The 18246-nt window shown below is 41.2% G+C and overlaps 1 protein-coding gene across 1 annotated transcript; it reads left to right on the top strand.

Moving 5' to 3' along the window:
• Positions 1-16269: 16269 nt before the first annotated feature.
• On the top strand, positions 16270-17226 carry Olr1092 (olfactory receptor 1092). The gene has a single exon (NM_001001380.1). The coding sequence runs from the start codon at positions 16270-16272 to the stop codon at positions 17224-17226; it is 957 nt and encodes a 318-aa protein (NP_001001380.1).
• The last annotated feature ends 1020 nt before the right edge of the window (positions 17227-18246 follow it).

Below are 18246 nucleotides of genomic sequence, written 5' to 3'. Positions count from 1 at the left end.
CCAGGGCTTCCCCTTCCACTGCTGCTCTTACTAGGATATTCATTGCTACCTATGAGGTCAGAGTCCAGGGTCAGTCCATGTATAGTCTTTAGGTAGTGGCTTAGTGCCTAGAAGCTCTGGTTGCTTGGCATTGTTGTACATATGGGGTCTCGAGCCCCTTCCAGCTCTGCCAGTTCTTTCTCTGATTCCTTCAACGGGGGTCCTATTCTCAGTTCAGTGGTTTGCTGCTGGCATTCGCCTCTGTATTTGCTGTATTCTGGCTGTGTCTCTCAGGAGAGATCTACATCCGGCTCCTGTCAGTCTGCACTTCTTTGTTTCATCCATCTTGTCTAATTGGGTGGCTGTATATGTATGGGCCACATGTGGGGCGGGCTCTGAATGGGTGTTCCTTCATTCTCTGTTTTGATCTTTGACTCTGCCTTCCCTGCCAAGGGTATTCTTGTTCCCCTTTTAGAGAAGGAGTGAAGCATTCACATTTTGATCATCCGTCTTGAGTTTCATTTGTTCTAGGCATCTAGGGTAATTCAAGCATTTGGGCTAATAGCCACTTATCAATGAGTGCATACCATGTATGTCTTTCTCTGATTGGGTTATCTCACTCAGGATGATATTTTCCAGTTCCAACCATTTGCCTACGAATTTCATAAAGTCGTTTTTGATAGCTGAGTAATATTCCATTGTGTAGATGAACTACATTTTCTGTATCCATTCCTCTGTTGAAGGGCATCTGGGTTCTTTCCAGCTTCTGGCTATTATAAATAAGGCTGCAATGAACATAGTGGAGCACGTGTCTTTTTTATATGTTGGGGCATCTTTTGGGTATATGCCCAAGAGAGGTATAGCTGGATCCTAAGGCAGTTCAATGTCCAATTTTCTGAGGATCCTCCAGACTGATTTCCAGAATGGTTGTACCAGTATGCCATCCCACCAACAATGGAGAAGTGTTCCTCTTTCTCCACATCCTCGCCAGCATCTGTTGTCCCCTGAGTTTTTGATCTTAGCCATTCTCACTAGTGTGAGGTGAAATCTCAGGGTTGTTTTGATTTGCATTTCCCTTATGACTAAAGATGTTGAACATTTCTTTAGGTGTTTCTCAGCCATTCGGCATTCCTCAGCTGTGAATTCTTTGTTTAGCTCTGAACCCCATTTTTTAATAGGGTTATTTGTTTCCCTGCGGTCTAACTTCTTGAGTTCTTTGTATATGTTGGATATAACGCCTCTATCTGTTGTAGGATTGGTAAAGATCTTTTCCCAATCTGTTGGTTGCCGTTTTGTCCTAACCACAGTGTCCTTTGCCTTACAGAAGCTTTGCAGTTTTATGAGATCCCATTTGTCGATTCTTGATCTTAGAGCGTAAGCCATTGGTGTTTTGTTTAGGAAATTTTTTCCAGTGCCCATGTGTTCCAGATGCTTCCCTAGTTTTTCTTCTATTAGTTTGAGTGTGTCTGCTTTGATGTGGAGGTCCTTGATCCACTTGGACTTAAGCTTTGTACAGGGTGATGGGCATGGATCGATCTGCATTCTTCTACATGTTGACCTCCAGTTGAACCAGCACCATTTGCTAAAAATGCTATCTTTTTTCCATTTGATAGTTTTGGCTCCTTTGTCAAAAATCAAGTGACCATGGGTGTGTGGGTTCATTTCTGGGTCTTCAATTCTATTCCATTGGTCTATCTGTCTGTCTCTGTACCAATACCATGCAGTTTTTATCACTATTGCTCTGTAATACTGCTTGAGTTCAGGGATAGTGATTCCCACTGAAGTCCTTTTATTGTTGAGGATAGTTTTAGCTATCCTGGGTTTTTTGTTATTCCAGATGAATTTGCAAATTGTTCTGTCTAACTCTTTGAAGAATTGGATTGGTATTTTGATGGGGATTGCATTGAATCTGTAGATCGCTTTTGGTAAAATGGCCATTTTTACTATATTAATCCTGCCAATCCATGAGCATGGGAGATCTTTCCATCTTCTGAGGTCTTCTTCAATTTCCTTCTTCAGTGTCTTGAAGTTCTTATTGTACAGATCTTTTACTTGCTTGGTTAAAGTCACACCGAGGTACTTTATATAATTTGGGTCTATTATGAAGGGTGTGGTTTCCCTAATTTCTTTCTCGGCTTGTTTCTCTTTTGTATAGAGGAAGGCTACTGATTTATTTGAGTTAATTTTATACCCAGCCACTTTGCTGAAGTTGTTTATCAGCTTTAGTAGTTCTCTGGTGGAACTTTTGGGATCACTTAAATATACTATCATATCATCTGCAAATAGTGATATTTTGACTTCTTCTTTTCCGATCTGTATCCCCTTGACCTCCTTTTGTTGTCTGATTGCTCTGGCTAGAACTTCAAGAACTATATTGAATAAGTAGGACGAGAGTGGGCAGCCTTGTCTAGTCCCTGATTTTAGTGGGATTGCTTCAAGTTTCTCTCCATTTAGTTTAATGTTAGCAACTGGTTTGCTGTATATGGCTTTTACTATGTTCAGGTATGGGCCTTGAATTCCTATTCTTTCCAGGACTTTTATCATGAAGGGGTGTTGAATTTTGTCAAATGCTTTCTCAGCATCTAATGAAATGATCATGTGGTTTTGTTCTTTCAGTTTGTTTATATAATGGTTCACGTTGATGGTTTTCCGTATATTAAACCATCCCTGCATGCCTGGGATGAAGCCTACTTGGTCATGGTGGATGATTGTTTTGATGTGCTCTTGGATTCGGTTTGCCAGAATTTTGTTGAGTATTTTTGCGTCGATATTCATAAGGGAAATTGGTCTGAAGTTCTCTTTCTTTGTTGTGTCTTTGTGTGGCTTAGGTATAAGATTAATTGTGGCTTCGTAGAAGGTATTCGGTAGTGCTCCATCTGTTTCAATTTTGTGGAATAGTTTGGATAATATTGGTATGATGTCTTCTATGAATGTTTGATAGAATTCTGCACTAAACCCGTCTGGACCTGGGCTCTTTTTGGTTGGGAGACCTTTAATGACTGCTTCTATTTCCTTAGGAGTTATGGGGTTGTTTAAATGGTTTATCTGTTCCTGATTTAACTTCGGTACCTGGTATCTGTCTAGGAAATTGTCCATTTCCTGATGATTTTCAAGTTTTGTTGAATATAGGCTTTTACAGTAAGATCTGATGATTTTTTGAATTTCTTCTGAATCTGTTGTTATGTCTCCCTTTTCATTTCTGATTTTGTTGATTTGGACGCACTCTCTGTGTCCTCTCGTTAGTCTGGCTAAGGGTTTATCTATCTTGTTGATTTTCTCAAAGAACCAACTTTTGGTTCTGTTGATTCTTTCTATGGTCTTTTTTGTTTCTACTTGGTTGATTTCAGCTCTGAGTTTGATTATTTCCTGCCTTCTACTCCTCCTGGGTGTATTTCCTTCTTTTTATTCTAGAGCTTTTAGGTGTGCTGTCAAGCTGCTGACATATGCTCTTTCCTGTTTCTTTCTGCAGGCACTCAGAGCTATGAGTTTTCCTCTTAGCACAGCTTTCATTGTGTCCCATAAGTTTGGGTATGTTGTACCTTCATTTTCATTAAATTCTAAAAAGTCTTTAATTTCTTTCTTTATTTCTTCCTTGACCAGGTTATCATTGAGTAAAGCATTGTTCAATTTCCAAGTATATGTGGGCATTCTTTCTTGATTGTTATTGAAGACCAGTTTTAGGCCGTGGTGGTCCGATAGCACGCATGGGATTATTTCTATCTTTCTGTACCTGTTGAGGCCCGTTTTTTGACCAATTCTATGGTCAATTTTGGAGAAAGTACCATGAGGAGCTGAGAAGAAGGTATATCCTTTTGCTTTAGGATAGAATGTTCTATAAATATCCGTTAAGTCCATTTGGCTCATGACTTCTCTTTGTCTACATCTCTGTTTAATTTCTGTTTCTATGATCTGTCCATTGATGAGAGTGGGGTGTTGAAATCTCCCACTATTATTGTGTGAGGTGCAATGTGTGTTTTGAGCTTTAGTAAGGTTTCTTTTACATATGTAGGTGCCCTTGTATTTGGGGCATAGATATTTAGGATTGAGAGTTCATGTTGGTGGATTTTTCCTTTGATGAATATGAAGTGTCCTTCCTTATTTTTTTGATGACTTTTAGTTGAAAATTGATTTTATTTGATATTAGAATGGCTACTCCAGCTTGCTTCTTCTGACCATTTGCTTGGAAAGTTGTTTTCCAGCCTTTCACTCTGAGGTAATGTCTGTCTTTGTCTCTGAGGTGTGTTTCCTGTAGGCAACAGAATGCAGGGTCCTCGTTGCATATCCAGTTTGTTAATCTATGTCTTTTTATTGGGGAGTTGAGGCCATTGATGTTGAGAGATATTAAGGAATAGTGATTATTGCTTCCCGTTATATTCATATTTGGATGTGAGGTTATGTTTGTGTGCTTTCATTCTCTTTTTTTTGTTGCCAAGACGATTAGTTTCTTGCTTCTTCTAGGGTATAGCTTGCCTCCTTATGTTGGGCTTTACCATTTATTATCCTTCGTAGTGCTGGATTTGTAGAAAGATATTGTGTAAATTTGGTTTTGTCATGGAATATCTTGGTTTCTCCATCTATGTTAATTGAGAGTTTTGCAGGATACAGTAACCTGGGCTGGCATTTGTGTTCTCTTAGGGTCTGTATGACATCAGTCCAGGATCTTCTGGCCTTCATGGTTTCTGGCGAGAAGTCTGGTGTGATTCTGATAGGTCTGCCTTTATATGTTACTTGACCTTTTTCCCTTACTGCTTTTAATATTCTTTCTTTATTTTGTGCGTTTGGTGTTTTGACTATTATGTGACGGGAGTTGTTTCTTTTCTGGTCCAATCTATTTGGCGTTCTGTAGGCTTCTTGTATGCCTATGGGTATCTCTCTTTTTAGGTTAGGGAAGTTTTCTTCTATGATTTTTTTAAAGATATTTACTGGTCCTTTGAGCTGGGAGTCTTCACTCTCTTCTATACCTATTATCCTTAGGTTTGATCTTCTCATTGAGTCCTGGATTTCCTGTATGTTTTGGACCAGTAGCTTTTTCCACTTTACATTATCTTTGACAGTTGAGTCAATGATTTCTATGGAATCTTCTGCTCCTGAGATTCTCTCTTCCATCTCTTGTATTCTGTTGGTGAAGCTCGTATCTACGGCTCCTTGCCTCTTCTTTTGGTTTTCTATATCCAGGGTTGTTTCCATGTGTTCTTTCTTGATTGCTTCTATTTCCATTTTTAATTCCTTCAACTGTTTGACTGTGTTTTCCTGGAATTCTTTCAGGGATTTTTGTGACTCCTCTCTATGGGCTTCTACTTGTTTATTTATGATTTCCTGATATTCTTTCAGGGATTTTTGTGTCTCCTCTCTATGGGCTTCTACTTGTTTATTTATGTTTTCCTGGAATTCTTTCAGGCATTTTTGCAATTCCTCTCTGTAGGGTTCTACTTGTTTATTAATGTTTTCCTGTGTTTCTCTAAGGGAGTTCTTCACGTTTTTCTTGAAGTCCTCCAGCATCATGATCAAATATGATTTTGAAACTAGATCTTGCTTTTCTGGTGTGTTTGGACATTCCATGTTTGTTTTGGTGGGAGAATTGGGCTCCGATGATGCCATGTAGTCTTGGTTTCTGTTGCTTGGGTTCCTGCGCTTGCCTCTCACCATCAGATTATCTCTAGTGTTACTTTGTTCTGCTATTTCTGACAGTAGCTAGACTGTCCTTATAAGCCTGTGTATCAGGAGTGCTGTAGACCTGTTTTACTGTTTTCTTTCAGCCAGTTATGGGGACAGAGTGTTCTGCTTTCGTGCCTGTAGTTTTTCCTCTGTACAGGTCTTCAGCTGTTCCTGTGGGCCTGTGTCTTGAGTTCACCAGGCAGGTCACTTGCAGCATACAAGTTGGTCTTACCTGTGGTCCCGAGGCTCAAGTTCGCTCGCGGGGTGCTGCCCACGGACTCTTTGCGGTGGCAGCAACCAGGAAGACCTGTGCCGCCCCTTCTGGGAGCTTCAGTGCACCAGGGTTCCAGATGGCCTTTGGTGTTTTCCTCTGGCGTCCAAGATGTGTGTGCAGAGAGCAGTCTCTTCTGGTTTCCCAGACTTGTCTGCCTCTCTGAAGGTTTAGCTCTTCCTCCCACGGGATTTGGGTGCAGAGAACTGTTTATCCGGTCTGTTTCCTTCAGGTTCCGGCGGAGTCTCAGGCGCAGGGGTCTTGCCGCTCCTGGGCCCTCCCCCGGGAGCCCAGAGGCCTTATACAGTTTCCTCTTGGGCCAGGGATGTGGGCAGGGGTGGGCAGTGTTGGTGGTCTCTTCCGCTCTGCAGCCTCAGGAGTGCCCACCTGACCAGGCGGTGAGGTCTCTTTCCCACGGGGTCTGGGAGCAGAGAGCTGCTGCGGGCCCCAAAGGACCCATTTTAAAAATGGTCTTTGGAGATTTGAACAGGCAGTTCTTAAAATGAGAAATAAAGATGAAACATCTAAATAAACCCATCATCCTTGACAATTAAGGATTGTAATTCTTTTAAAGTGGAGATTTTATCTTACTCCAGGAAGAATGGCTAAGGTCAGCAAAACAACTGACAACGAATGCTGGAGAGGACTGGGAGAAGGAAAAGTTGCATTAACTGTTGGTGGGATTGCAAACCGGTGCAGACACCACAGATACAAGTGTGGAGAATGCTCAAAAAGTTAAGCATGAATCTACCATTTGACCCAACCATACTACTCCTCAGCATATGCCCAAAAGACTTGACATGCTACTCCATAGCTACGTGCTCAGCTGTGTTTACTGCTGCTATACTCACAGCACCTTGGAAATTGAAACAACCTAAATGACTTTCAGCTAATGAACAGGCAATAAAAAATGTGGTACAGAAAATAATGGGCTATTATTCAACTGTAAAGAAAAATAAAATAATGAACTTTGCAGTTAAATGAACAGCTCCAGAAAATATTACATTGCAGAGATAAAGCACATCCAGAAAGACAAATGTAGCATTGTAGGAACTGAAAAGTGCTATTAATAAAAGCTTCTACAGGAATCTCTGCCAAAAAAGTTTCTAAGCATCAATTCTCTTGTTCTGAAATAAGATAGAAGGGTGAGATTTTCCTAGAAATCTTTAAACGATGAACTCATGTAAGTCTGTGTTTGATCCATGCTAGTGATTTTTTCCCACACTTCTTCCTTAATCTCAGGAAGCTGTGTTCCTCTGTTTGTGATCTTGTGTGATTGTATCCTTCCAACTACCTTCATTGTAATCATGTCATGCATGCATGGTATTTGTTATATTTTATGAGCACTTAAAATTTCCACTTTTCAGGTGTATTGTGCACTTCTACTTAGTTCCTTAATTTTTAGCAGATATTCTTGAAGTACAATATATGTACCCCTCTATCTGCGTCAGTTGCCCCTGCTCATAGGCCCCGAGTTCTTAATTCTTCGATTACAAGTAAAGGTGTATATTTTATATTGTGCTTCAGATAAACCAATTGACAATATCTGAAGAAAAGCAGTTCTTGTGGGGGAACTTGTATCTGATTCTTAAGGCAGTGGTGTATAAATTTAGGAGGACAAGGAACTATGACATACATATATTTGGTCATGTACATGATTCAGATTAAATGAACGAATGCAAATATAACCTATGGCTACCTCACCCCTAACATAGAAAAAACAGTGTTTAAAGCTACCATGTCAGTTCTTCATGCTCTTGTGTGTGATAGAAGTATAATAAAGTAGGTGGCTTATAAACAGCATTTTATTTTCCCAGTTCAGGAAGTTAGGAAATGCAAGGCTGTGAAGACAGCGGATTAAATATGCAGTGAAAGATACTTCGTGGTTCATACTCAGTGATTTTAGTTGTGTCTTCACTTTAAAAAGTGCGCAAATAGTCTGACTTTAGTTTCTTTTATTCATTAAAATTTGTGTATGTGCATAATGTGTGGAGGGGTCTATGTGTCATAGCATCCTTGTGGAGGTCAGATAGTAACTGTATGGAGTCAGCTTTTCCTTCCACCTTGACATGGGATTCTGGGAACTGATTAAAATCAGTTGTTCAGCAGGCCCCTTTACCTGCTTCTCTTAATTACCAGGTTAGTTCTCTTAGTTAATTAATTAAATAGTTAATTAATTTTATTAGTTTAATTTGTTCTTTAATCTTTTCATAACGATGTAAAATGTGCTTTAATTGCTCATAACTCAAACCTATGTAACTTCCACCTCCTCTCTGGAAATCCTTTTCCCACATTTATGTCTTTATGACCCATTGGGCTTAACCAAGGTCATCTGTGTTACCACACGTTTGGAAATATTAACTGGAGCTTGGTGGGTTACTAGTGAGTACACAACCGAAAATAAAAAGTGATTCTTCCTCTCCAAGAATCATTCTGTACCTGATAATTCATCAGGAAGGAATAGGGTCCTATGAACTCCTCCCCAATTCATAATGAACTGTTCACCAATCCAAACTTGGGCAAGCCCAGTGTTTCTGTAGTGGCTATGTCATGCCATTGATATTTTGCAGGTAACATTCACAAGATATGAGTATTAGAGAGTTTATATGTTGGACAAGATCGGATCATTATAATTTTTTTAGATTTATCAGTCAAATCCACATTCAGGAGGCTGAGACAGAAGACTGTGCATTTAAACCCATTGTCTGGATTACTGTAGCAGTGAATTAGACAATCACTTTGGCTCCCGGCAGGAACTCTTTTCTCTGGATTCTCAAATAAAACACACACACACACACACACACACACACACACACACACACACACACACTGATTTTGATATGCCTTGATAGCTCAATGCCTGAGCACCTTTAAAACTTCCCTCAGCTAGTATACATTTCCCTCCATTACTCCTGGCTTAATGCTTCTAGTTCTGTGTTTTCTCTTGGCTACCCTGATACCTTCTGGGCACTTCCTCCCCTTGGGCCACTTTTCATATCCACCTACATTTTGGATGGTTTTTCTTCTGCAGCTCTAAATGGCAATTCTCCCTCTCCTTACTCTCCCTCCCACCCTAACCTAGACGTCCCCCCCTATTTCTAACTGCCCAGCCATTGGCTATAATTCTTTATTAACTACCAAAGCCAGCTAGGGATGGGGATCCTCATTGTTTGGACATGCAGATTCCTGATTTTGGGGGCTGAATTACGGCAAAGAATTAGAACCAATTCCTAACAGATTACATAATGAGACATTTTCTTAGAAAAGTAAGAATAAAAAGAAATACCTTGATTTCTACCCAAAGACTGTATGCATTAAAATACCACATTAAGGCTGGTAAGGTGGCTCAGTAGATAAAAGTGCTTGCCACCAAACCCAATATCCTGAGTTTTGTCCCTAGTAACACATGTGGTAAAAACAAAGGTTCTATAGCTCACATGCTCACACAAATACACATACATATACACAAAAAATGTAAGAAAAAATCTAAAAATGATAAGACATCACACTGTGAGCCATAAAAAAATGGACAATTACAGTGTAGCAAATAAAATTCATGAAAAAATGTATAAAAGAGAAATCACAAAACATCCAATGGGCAGTTTCTTCCCCAACCACGCATGAAACTTGTATATTGTCAAGAACTTGCTAAGAGGCTAGAGATATGGTTCAATGGTTAAGAAAATTTGCTGGTTTTGTAGAGGATCCAGATGGATGGCAGCACTCACACTGGTCTCAAACTACTTATTACTCCAGCTTCAGAATATCTCATGGCATCTGCTAACTTCACACATTTGATATACACTCACACAGACCCACTAGCAAACACTAACAAACACACACACACAAACACACACACACACACACACACAGAGAGAGAGAGAGAGAGAGAGAGAGAGAGAGAGAGAGAGAGAAGAAACACAAATGAATCTAAAAGAAACTCCATAAAGGCAGAGATAGGAATGATGTTGTCACCAAAATATATATCTAGACACCGTACTCAATTTTCTAGAAATGTTTAGGTGGCGAGAAGCCTAGTCCAACCTGGATACCCATTATTGATGGAATGGGATAAGGAAATGCTGATAGGAGAGTTCATTTTCTTTCTTTCTCTGTGTGTGCACATGAGTACCTGAGTGTATGAATGTGATTGTGTGTGTGTGTGTGCACATGTGTATGTGCACGCATGCTGTAGATGTGTTTGTGTAGGTGAACTAGAGGAGAACTTTCAGCATACTATCTAATTCTTTATTTAATAAACCAGGTTCAGTTAAATGCCCTGGCTCAGAAGAATAACTGAGACTGGTGTTATGCCTGTGGCCATTATGCCCCCTCTGTCTTCACGTCTCTGCTCCCTACGATTCTGGGGCTACAGACATGCACAGCTATGTCTATATTTTATGTGGGTGCAGGGTATTTAAACTCATGTCCTCATAATTACACAGTCATGCTCTTATCCACAGAGTCATCTCCCTGGGTTCTTGATGAGGTTTTCTGCAAACGTGAAAATCTAAGTTGAGATCTAAAAGAAGAGCAAAGAATGATTAGAAGGAGCATGAGAGGAAGAGGTATCCCAAACAAAAGAAGGAGAGAGGAAAGGAGAAAGTGGGGATAAAGGAAAGAGAAAGAGAGAAGGAGGCAGGTATACAGAAAGGGAAAAGAAATGAAAACCAATAATAGATATTAATATGTGATATAGATAGCTGATCAATAGACAGACAGATAATCTATTGACAAGAATGAGGGTGGTGCATCTCTAGGTCCCTAGCCATCCTGGACTTACAGGACCATGAACTCTTCATCCCCAGGCAGGTTCAGTGCAGAGCAGAGGCGTCTGGGAACCTTCCCCGTGGGAAGGCACCCACAGAGATAAAACTCCTGTCCTTCTCATTACAGCTCCAGTGTTCTATGCACAGGGCTCTACGGACTGCACTATAGACCATCTCCACATTTCCCCACTAAGGTGAGTGGAGTCCTTTCTTCCAGGAGAAATAGGCCAAGTGCCATGGAGACTAAACAGTGGAAGACCAAGATAAATAAAGGGCAGAGAGACCTTGAACTCTGGGCCTGAAGAGGAAGGTAGGACAAGGTAGTGTGGGTTATCTACTAACAGGAATCTGTTTCTAGCTGTGAGGGCTTATCCTGATTCTCAGTGACCAGTTCAATCTCTTTATTTCTCCTTCATTCCCTGTTCCAGTCATGACTTCCAGGGTCCATATTTGGGTGAAGCATATTTTCATGCTGGATGGAAGGGAGGACATTTCTGAGATACGGAAATAAAAACTATCTGTCCTGTGAGTTTGTGCCACTTGTTGATGTGTGTGTGTGTGTGTGTGTGTGTGTGTGTGTGAGTGTGTGTGTGAGTGTGTGTGTGTGAGAGAGAGAGGGTGTGTATGGGTGTGAGTGTGTGTGTGAGTGTGTGTGTGAGAGAGAGAGGGTGTGTATGGGTGTGAGTGTGTGTGTGAGTGTGAGTGAGTGTGAGTGAGTGTGAGTGTGTGTGAGTGTGAGTGTGTGAATGTGTGTGAGTGTGTGTGAGTGTGTGTGTGTGAGAGAGAGAGGGTATGTATGGGTGTGAGTGTGTGTGTGAGTGTGTGTGAGTGTGAGTGTGTGTGAGTGTGTGTGAGTGTGTGTGAGTGTGTGTGAGTGTGAGTGTGTGTGAGTGTGTGTGAGTGTGAGTGTGTGTGTGAGTGTGTGTGAGTGTGAGTGTGTGTGTGTTTGTGTGTGTGTGTGAGTGTGTTGCTCCTCTGTTAGAATGTCATCACTGCCACAGCAAGTTGTTATAAAAATGGTAGCTTAAAACAACATAAATTAACTCTCATAGGCTTGAAAACTAGCAACTCAATATCAAAGGATCAACAGGACCACGCATCCTCTGAAGACACTAAGGGAGACTCCTTGTGATTTCTAGCTTCCAGTGACAGCATCATTCCAATCCTTGTCTTTATCTTTACAATCTCTCTTTATTCGACTTCTTTTTTTATTTTTAGAAGCCATTCGTTTATTTATTGTGAATGTATGAGTGTAGGCATGCATGTGTCACAAGGCACAGAAATCAGACTCACGTCTCACCTTTCACCTACTATGCGAGTCCTAGAGGTCAAACTTGGGTCATCAAGTTTGGCAGCCAGCACATTTACCTACTAAACCATCTTACTAGCCCCTACTTTTCTTATAAGGATGCTGGTCTCTGTATATAAATCACATTATAATCTAGGATGGACTTATCTCAAGATCCCCATCTTGGTTAAAATCTGCAAAGATCCTATTTCCAAGTAAGGTCACAGGGCGAGGTTGCATGTGGACCTGTACCCCCAGAAGACATGGTTCAGCCGAAACAACTCCATCAGATGTGTGGATGCTATTTGTCCTTCATTTTCTGACCTCTCAGATAAGCACCAGGTATCCACTAAATCCTCAGTAGGTGTGAACAGAGTGAAGCATTGTCTCCACTTTTGGCTGTTTATGGGGTTCAACCTACAGTGTGCATACACTTCAGAAGCAGGATATGGTCCACTGCCTGACATTTTCCACTTTTGTACTTTGGGTGACAGCTTTAGGTCTATGACAGACCTATAGGCAGTCAGAGGTACATAGGTTTTTGTGATGTTCCCCTTTGTAAGGGAGGGCATTAGAAAGCAGGATTAGGGTGGGGAGGTAGTGCTCTGCCTGGGTTTTGTGTCTGTGAAAATAGCCTTTCCTTTTCCATAAATCCAGTTTCCTGTAGGTGACTCGAAACGCCAACCCTCTTGGAGAATCTTGTGAAGAAGTTGATCTGAAAAAGTGTAGATTTTTCATTTGTGGAGCATATACCAGAAACAAAGGGCACAGGCTTTCTGTAATTTTTAGTAAAATTTGCACATTTAGGAACCTGTGAGTGTTGAGTGTTGGAAAGCATGCAGGAGCAGAGGAATAATTAGCCTGGAGTGGGGGTGAGATCCTTGGATGTCATGTACCCTTATGAATCACCTGTCATATGACTGACAGCTTACACACTTCAATCAGCAATAGGAATAAATAATGGTGATTCTAACAATGACAGCTGGCAGGCTTTATGCCGAGCACCTGCCATGGCCACCCCCTCAGGGATCCAATGAGGTCATGTATTTGGTCAACAGAATGCTCAAGTAAAATCTGTGACTGGAGCCATAGATCTGTATGATTCCACAACCAGTAGTCAACTGTGAGAATTATCTCTACTGTAGGGAAAGACGGGGGGAAAGGTAAGGAAAATGAGGAGATACAGTGATTCAAGAGATGGGACAGTAACAGACACACAGGGAGTGAGGTCCAGAAATGGCAGGTGATGGGTGGGGAGGATGGAGAAAAGAGGGAGATGGGAAGTCTCTGGGGAGGAGGGCAGACTGGGAGAGGGGACTTTGGGGGTGTAAATAAATAAATAAAATTGAAAACAAAGAGTTATCTCTAGTGCTAGGTATGAGCTCAGCTGGAAAGGTTTCCAATATCTTCTAAGTGCTTCTTTCATTTGTGTATGACCCTTTCTTGAGTAAAGATAAAATGTCCATTTTCCAGTGTTCTAATCTTGGCTCAGAAGTCAGGTCTTGCAAAAATCCTCTTTGCCTGGTAGAGTCAAGTATGAAATTTTGGAGTGAATCTTGTTGCATAGTGAACATATGAAAATCTGTTATCAAAACAGTAGCTTTATTAGTCGATGACAGACAGACATACATGCACGCATGAAAAACATCTACATAAAAATTCTCGTGAAATTTAAAATGCAGGCTTTTAAGTTCATTGCATTCCACCATGTGACATTTTTTTTTCTTTTTTTCGGAGCTGGGGACCGAACCCAGGGCCTTGCACTTGCTAGGCAAGCGCTCTACCACTGAGCTAAATCCCCAACCCCATGTGACATTTTAAACTCTATGTTTGTATGTGTGTGTGTGTGTGTGTGTGTGTGTGTGTGTGTGTGTGTGTGTACGTGCAAGTATGCATATGCATGTGCCTATGCATGTGTACAGGAGTGTGTGGAGGTCAGAGAACAACTTGCAATTTGTCTCTCCTACCAGGATCAAACACAGGTTGGAAGGCTTAGTGGAACCATTCTCAGATTGGGCTTTTGTTTTCCAATGTTTAGTCTTTCAAAAAGTCCTTTCTCAGCCATAAAGACCACCCAATATCTCTTTGAGTAACCATGCCTTTGTCTTTAATACTAATATTTGAAGTTTTATTATGTTATTTGTTCATGTCCTCTCTGTGTCTGTGCCTGTGTCTGTGTGTTCTTCAAATATGCAAGAACATGCATTTGGAGGTCAGAGGACAACTCGTGAGAGTTGGTTCCCTCCTGAGGGAGGGTCCTAGGGGTCCTGAGGATTGAACTCAGATCTTAAGGCTTGGGAGCAAATGCCTTTAGCCAACAAGCCATCTTGACATTTCTTTCGATGTTCCCTATTCTCTCTGATTATGACCTCACAGGGAGGCCAGCTTTGCTATCATCTCTGTAGAAAGAAACTTTCCCCCACAGCATCCTCTAAACAATTCCCTCTTTGGCTATGAACTTGTGCTGTAAGAAAGACATCTTTGTACTCCTCAGTAGCTGATATCCCCCCCCTTTGAAGTGCCAGTCTGTTTGCCATTGCTCTAATCACTATTGCATTGTTTGAAAGGTTTACTCATCTGACTCAGTGTCCTGGAGGGGACTTTCCTTCCTGCTCTTCATAATTTTCAAAGTTTACTTAATTATTCATGGATCTCTTCTCTGTTATGGAAGTTCGTTTTGTTAATTTTTCACATTGTCAAAAAATCCAGCTGCAGTTCTGAGAGTACATTTTTTAGTTCACCTCAGGATGAATTAACGTTTTTCTATTATAGTCTATCAATATCATCAACTTATATAAATTAGCTGTTTTCTGGTCCTGGGAGGTGTAATTGGTCTCCACAGAGGACTTTTATGAACCAGATTAAACTAATTCCTATATTTGATCAATTTTGTTGCTATTTTGAATAGAAACAGATTTTGTTTTTACTCTATTACTTTTCAGATAACTTTGTTGTTGTCATCCCCCAAAAAACACAAGCAGAAATTATTTTATTATATTTTAAATTTTTATTTTATTTTTAATTAGAGTATGGGTGGGTGGGTGTACATGACTGCAGGTTCCTGCAGAAGCCAGAGGAGTCAGGTGTCCTGGAGCTCCTTGTGAGCAGCCCAGTATGTGTGCTGGGCTTCCAACTTGGAGCCTCTGAACCTCACCTACCTTCTCTTCAGAGCATGCCACATAATCTTAATATTAGTACATAGCTATTATCATACAAAAATACTTTTAAACAAAATGCGGGTCTTAAATTTCATTGCTTTTTCTGTTAAGATCCTTTCAATGTTCTTGTATTTCACTTTGATTTAGTTCTTAATAGTTTCCTTTCAATTTCTTCCCCCCCTCTTCTCTTATTTGTGTGTGCATGTGTTATGAGTATGATGTATGTGGCTCTAGTGTATGTGTATATGCATGTGCAGGTGCCGAGGCCAGAGGAGGACTTCAGGTGTCCTCTATCACTTTCAAATTATTGCTGTGAGACACTCTCTTACTAAATCAGGTTTAGTTCCTAGCATGCATGTTGAGTGTTCCACAAGTGTTTGTGACTCTAGTTCCAGGGATCAAACACACTCTTTTCACCTCTATAGGCATTTGCATGCATATACACATGTGTGTGTGCGTGCACATGTGTGAAACTATGTGTTTCTGCTCCTGTACTTGTATGTAGTAGCCAGGGACTAACCTTAGACATCATTCTTCAGATACCATCCACTTTCTTTTCTGAGTCAGGGTCTCTGCTTGGACCTCAAGCTTACTGACAAGGTTATACTGGGAGATTAGTGATACCCAGGAATCTTCCTTTCCTCCACCTGCCCAGAGATTCTAAGTGGAACTTATCACATCCAGCCTTTTAAATGTGGGTTACAGAACTGAACTCAGATCTATTGCATGGCAAACAATCTAACAACTGACTTATATCCCTAGCCCCTTATCATTATTCTTTAATAATGCAGTATAACAGCTATTTATATGATGTGTCTATTGTAGTATATATTTTAAGTTATCTAGATATTATTCAAAATCTGGAGAGAATCTGCATAACCTATGCATATACCACCTCCTTTTACATAATTCACTTGAGTAGCCAAAGATTTTGGTGCATGTTGGACAGTGTTGGAAGTAATTATTTGCAAATACAACTGTAAAAATACATTTTTTTCAGTTAGGTAGAATAATCATGTTTAGACAGTTAAAGAAGCCTCTCAGATATCTTTCTAAGAACAACACACACACACACACACACACACACACACACACACTAGCACACCATGATCTTAATTAGTTTCTGATATTCCTTCATCCCTTTCAGGTATGGCTGTCACATTGGGGCTAAATTACACCTTTGTGTCAGAGTTCATCCTCATTGGCTTCTCTACCTTCCCTCATCTTCAACTAATGTTCTTCCTGCTGTTCCTGCTCATGTACCTCGTCACACTGCTAGGCAACCTGCTCATCATGGCCACCATCTGGAGTGAACACAGTCTCCACACACCCATGTACCTCTTCCTGTGCGCCCTCTCCATCTCTGAGATTTTCTACACCTTTGCCATCATCCCACGCATGTTGGCCGACCTGCTCTCTGCACTTCACTCCATCGCCCTTCTGGCCTGTGCCAGCCAGATGTTCTTCTCCTTCACGTTTGGCTTCACCCACTCCTTTCTACTCACCGTCATGGGCTATGACCGCTATGTGGCTATCTGTCACCCACTGAGATACAATGTGCTCATGAGCCCCCGTGGCTGTGCCTGCCTGGTTGCCTGGTCCTGGGTTGGTGGATCATTTATGGGGACAGTGGTGACAACAGCCATTTTCAACCTCACGTTCTGTGGACCCAATGAGATCCACCATTTCTTCTGTCATGTTCCACCTCTACTGAAGTTGGCATGTGGAGAGAATGTGCTGGAAGTGACAAGGGGTGTGGGGATGGTATGCATCACAGCCCTCCTGGGATGCTTTCTCCTCATCCTCCTCTCCTATGCCTTCATTGTGGCTACCATCTTGAAGATACCATCAGCTGAGGGTCGGCACAAGGCTTTCTCCACATGTGCATCCCACCTCACAGTAGTGGTTGTACATTATGGCTTTGCCTCTGTCATCTACCTCAAGCCTAAGGGTCCCAAGTCTCTGGAAGGAGATACTCTGATGGGTATCACCTATACAGTCCTCACCCCTTTCCTTAGTCCTATCATCTTCAGCCTCAGGAACAAGGAGCTGAAAGTGACTATGAAGAAAGCTTTCCTCAACAAATTATTTCTGCAGAACCCCTGAAGAGAATGGCTTACCAGTGGGAATGTAGTAGGGAAAAACTCTTTTGTTCTTCTCCCTTTGTCCTCCCATTCTGTTTCTCTTTTTCTATACATTCTCTTTTGCCCTCTTCTTTTGTTCCTCTCCACTCTCATCCTCCTCCTTCCCCTTGACCCCTTTCCTTCTTAATAGTTACATGTGTCACAGTCCTAAACTTAACCTACCATATACTTTACCATTTTAGCATTCATATAATCAGTATCTGCCACTTTAGAACATTTTAATCTCAATTAATCCCCTCCACTAAATCCTATCTGAGTGTTGTACAAATATAATCTCAGTACGTGGTAGACTGAGGAGGATAACAAGAACAAGACCAGCCTCAACTATACTATATGGTAAGGGCATACCTGGTCTATATAATGAGACTCTGTCTCAAAGAGCAGGGAGCTGAAGAGAGATCTTTTGTGTGTTTGTGTACATGCTGGCGTGCATGTATGTATGAACACAGAGGAGTGTAGTTCATCCAGAGCGCTGTCTACCTTTCTCTTTTCTCCTTTCCTATTCTTTCATTTACTCCCCCCCATCCTCCTCCCCCTCTCCCTCCCACTTTCTGTCTCCTCCTTTTTTTTCTTCATTTTTTTAGTTTTTCAAGACAAGGTTTCTCTGTGTAGTATTGGCTGTTCTGCAACTCACTCTCTAGACAGGCTATCTTCGACCTCAGTAATATGCCTGCCCTCCTGAGTGCTGGGATTAAAGGCATGTGCCACCACTACTTAGCATAACTGTCTAGTTTTTATTTATGAGACAGGGTCTCTCACTGAATATGGGATTCACCAAGTAGGGTAGTCTTGCTGGCCCTACTTGCAAGCCCCAGGGATGATTCTGTTTCTGCCTCAGCAGAGTTGGAATACAAGTGCATACCACCACTTACAGTGAATACTGGGGATCAAACTCAGGTCTTCAACCTTGTGAGGCTGTGAGGTTTTCTGATTGAACCAAGTCTCCAACTTGGAAGAAACTTTGTCTTTTTCTTTTTCTTTC

Source organism: Rattus norvegicus, chromosome 7 (genome assembly GCF_036323735.1).
Source record: "Rattus norvegicus strain BN/NHsdMcwi chromosome 7, GRCr8, whole genome shotgun sequence".
Lineage (NCBI taxonomy): Eukaryota > Metazoa > Chordata > Mammalia > Rodentia > Muridae > Rattus > Rattus norvegicus.
The sequence above is the reverse complement of the archived record's forward strand: the minus strand, read 5'-3'. Positions and strand labels throughout refer to the sequence as shown.

Bases quoted from the DNA above. Each gene is read 5' to 3' on its own strand.
- Olr1092 (NM_001001380.1), top strand. From the start codon at position 16,270: ATGGCTGTCACATTGGGGCTAAATTACACCTTTGTGTCAGAGTTCATC.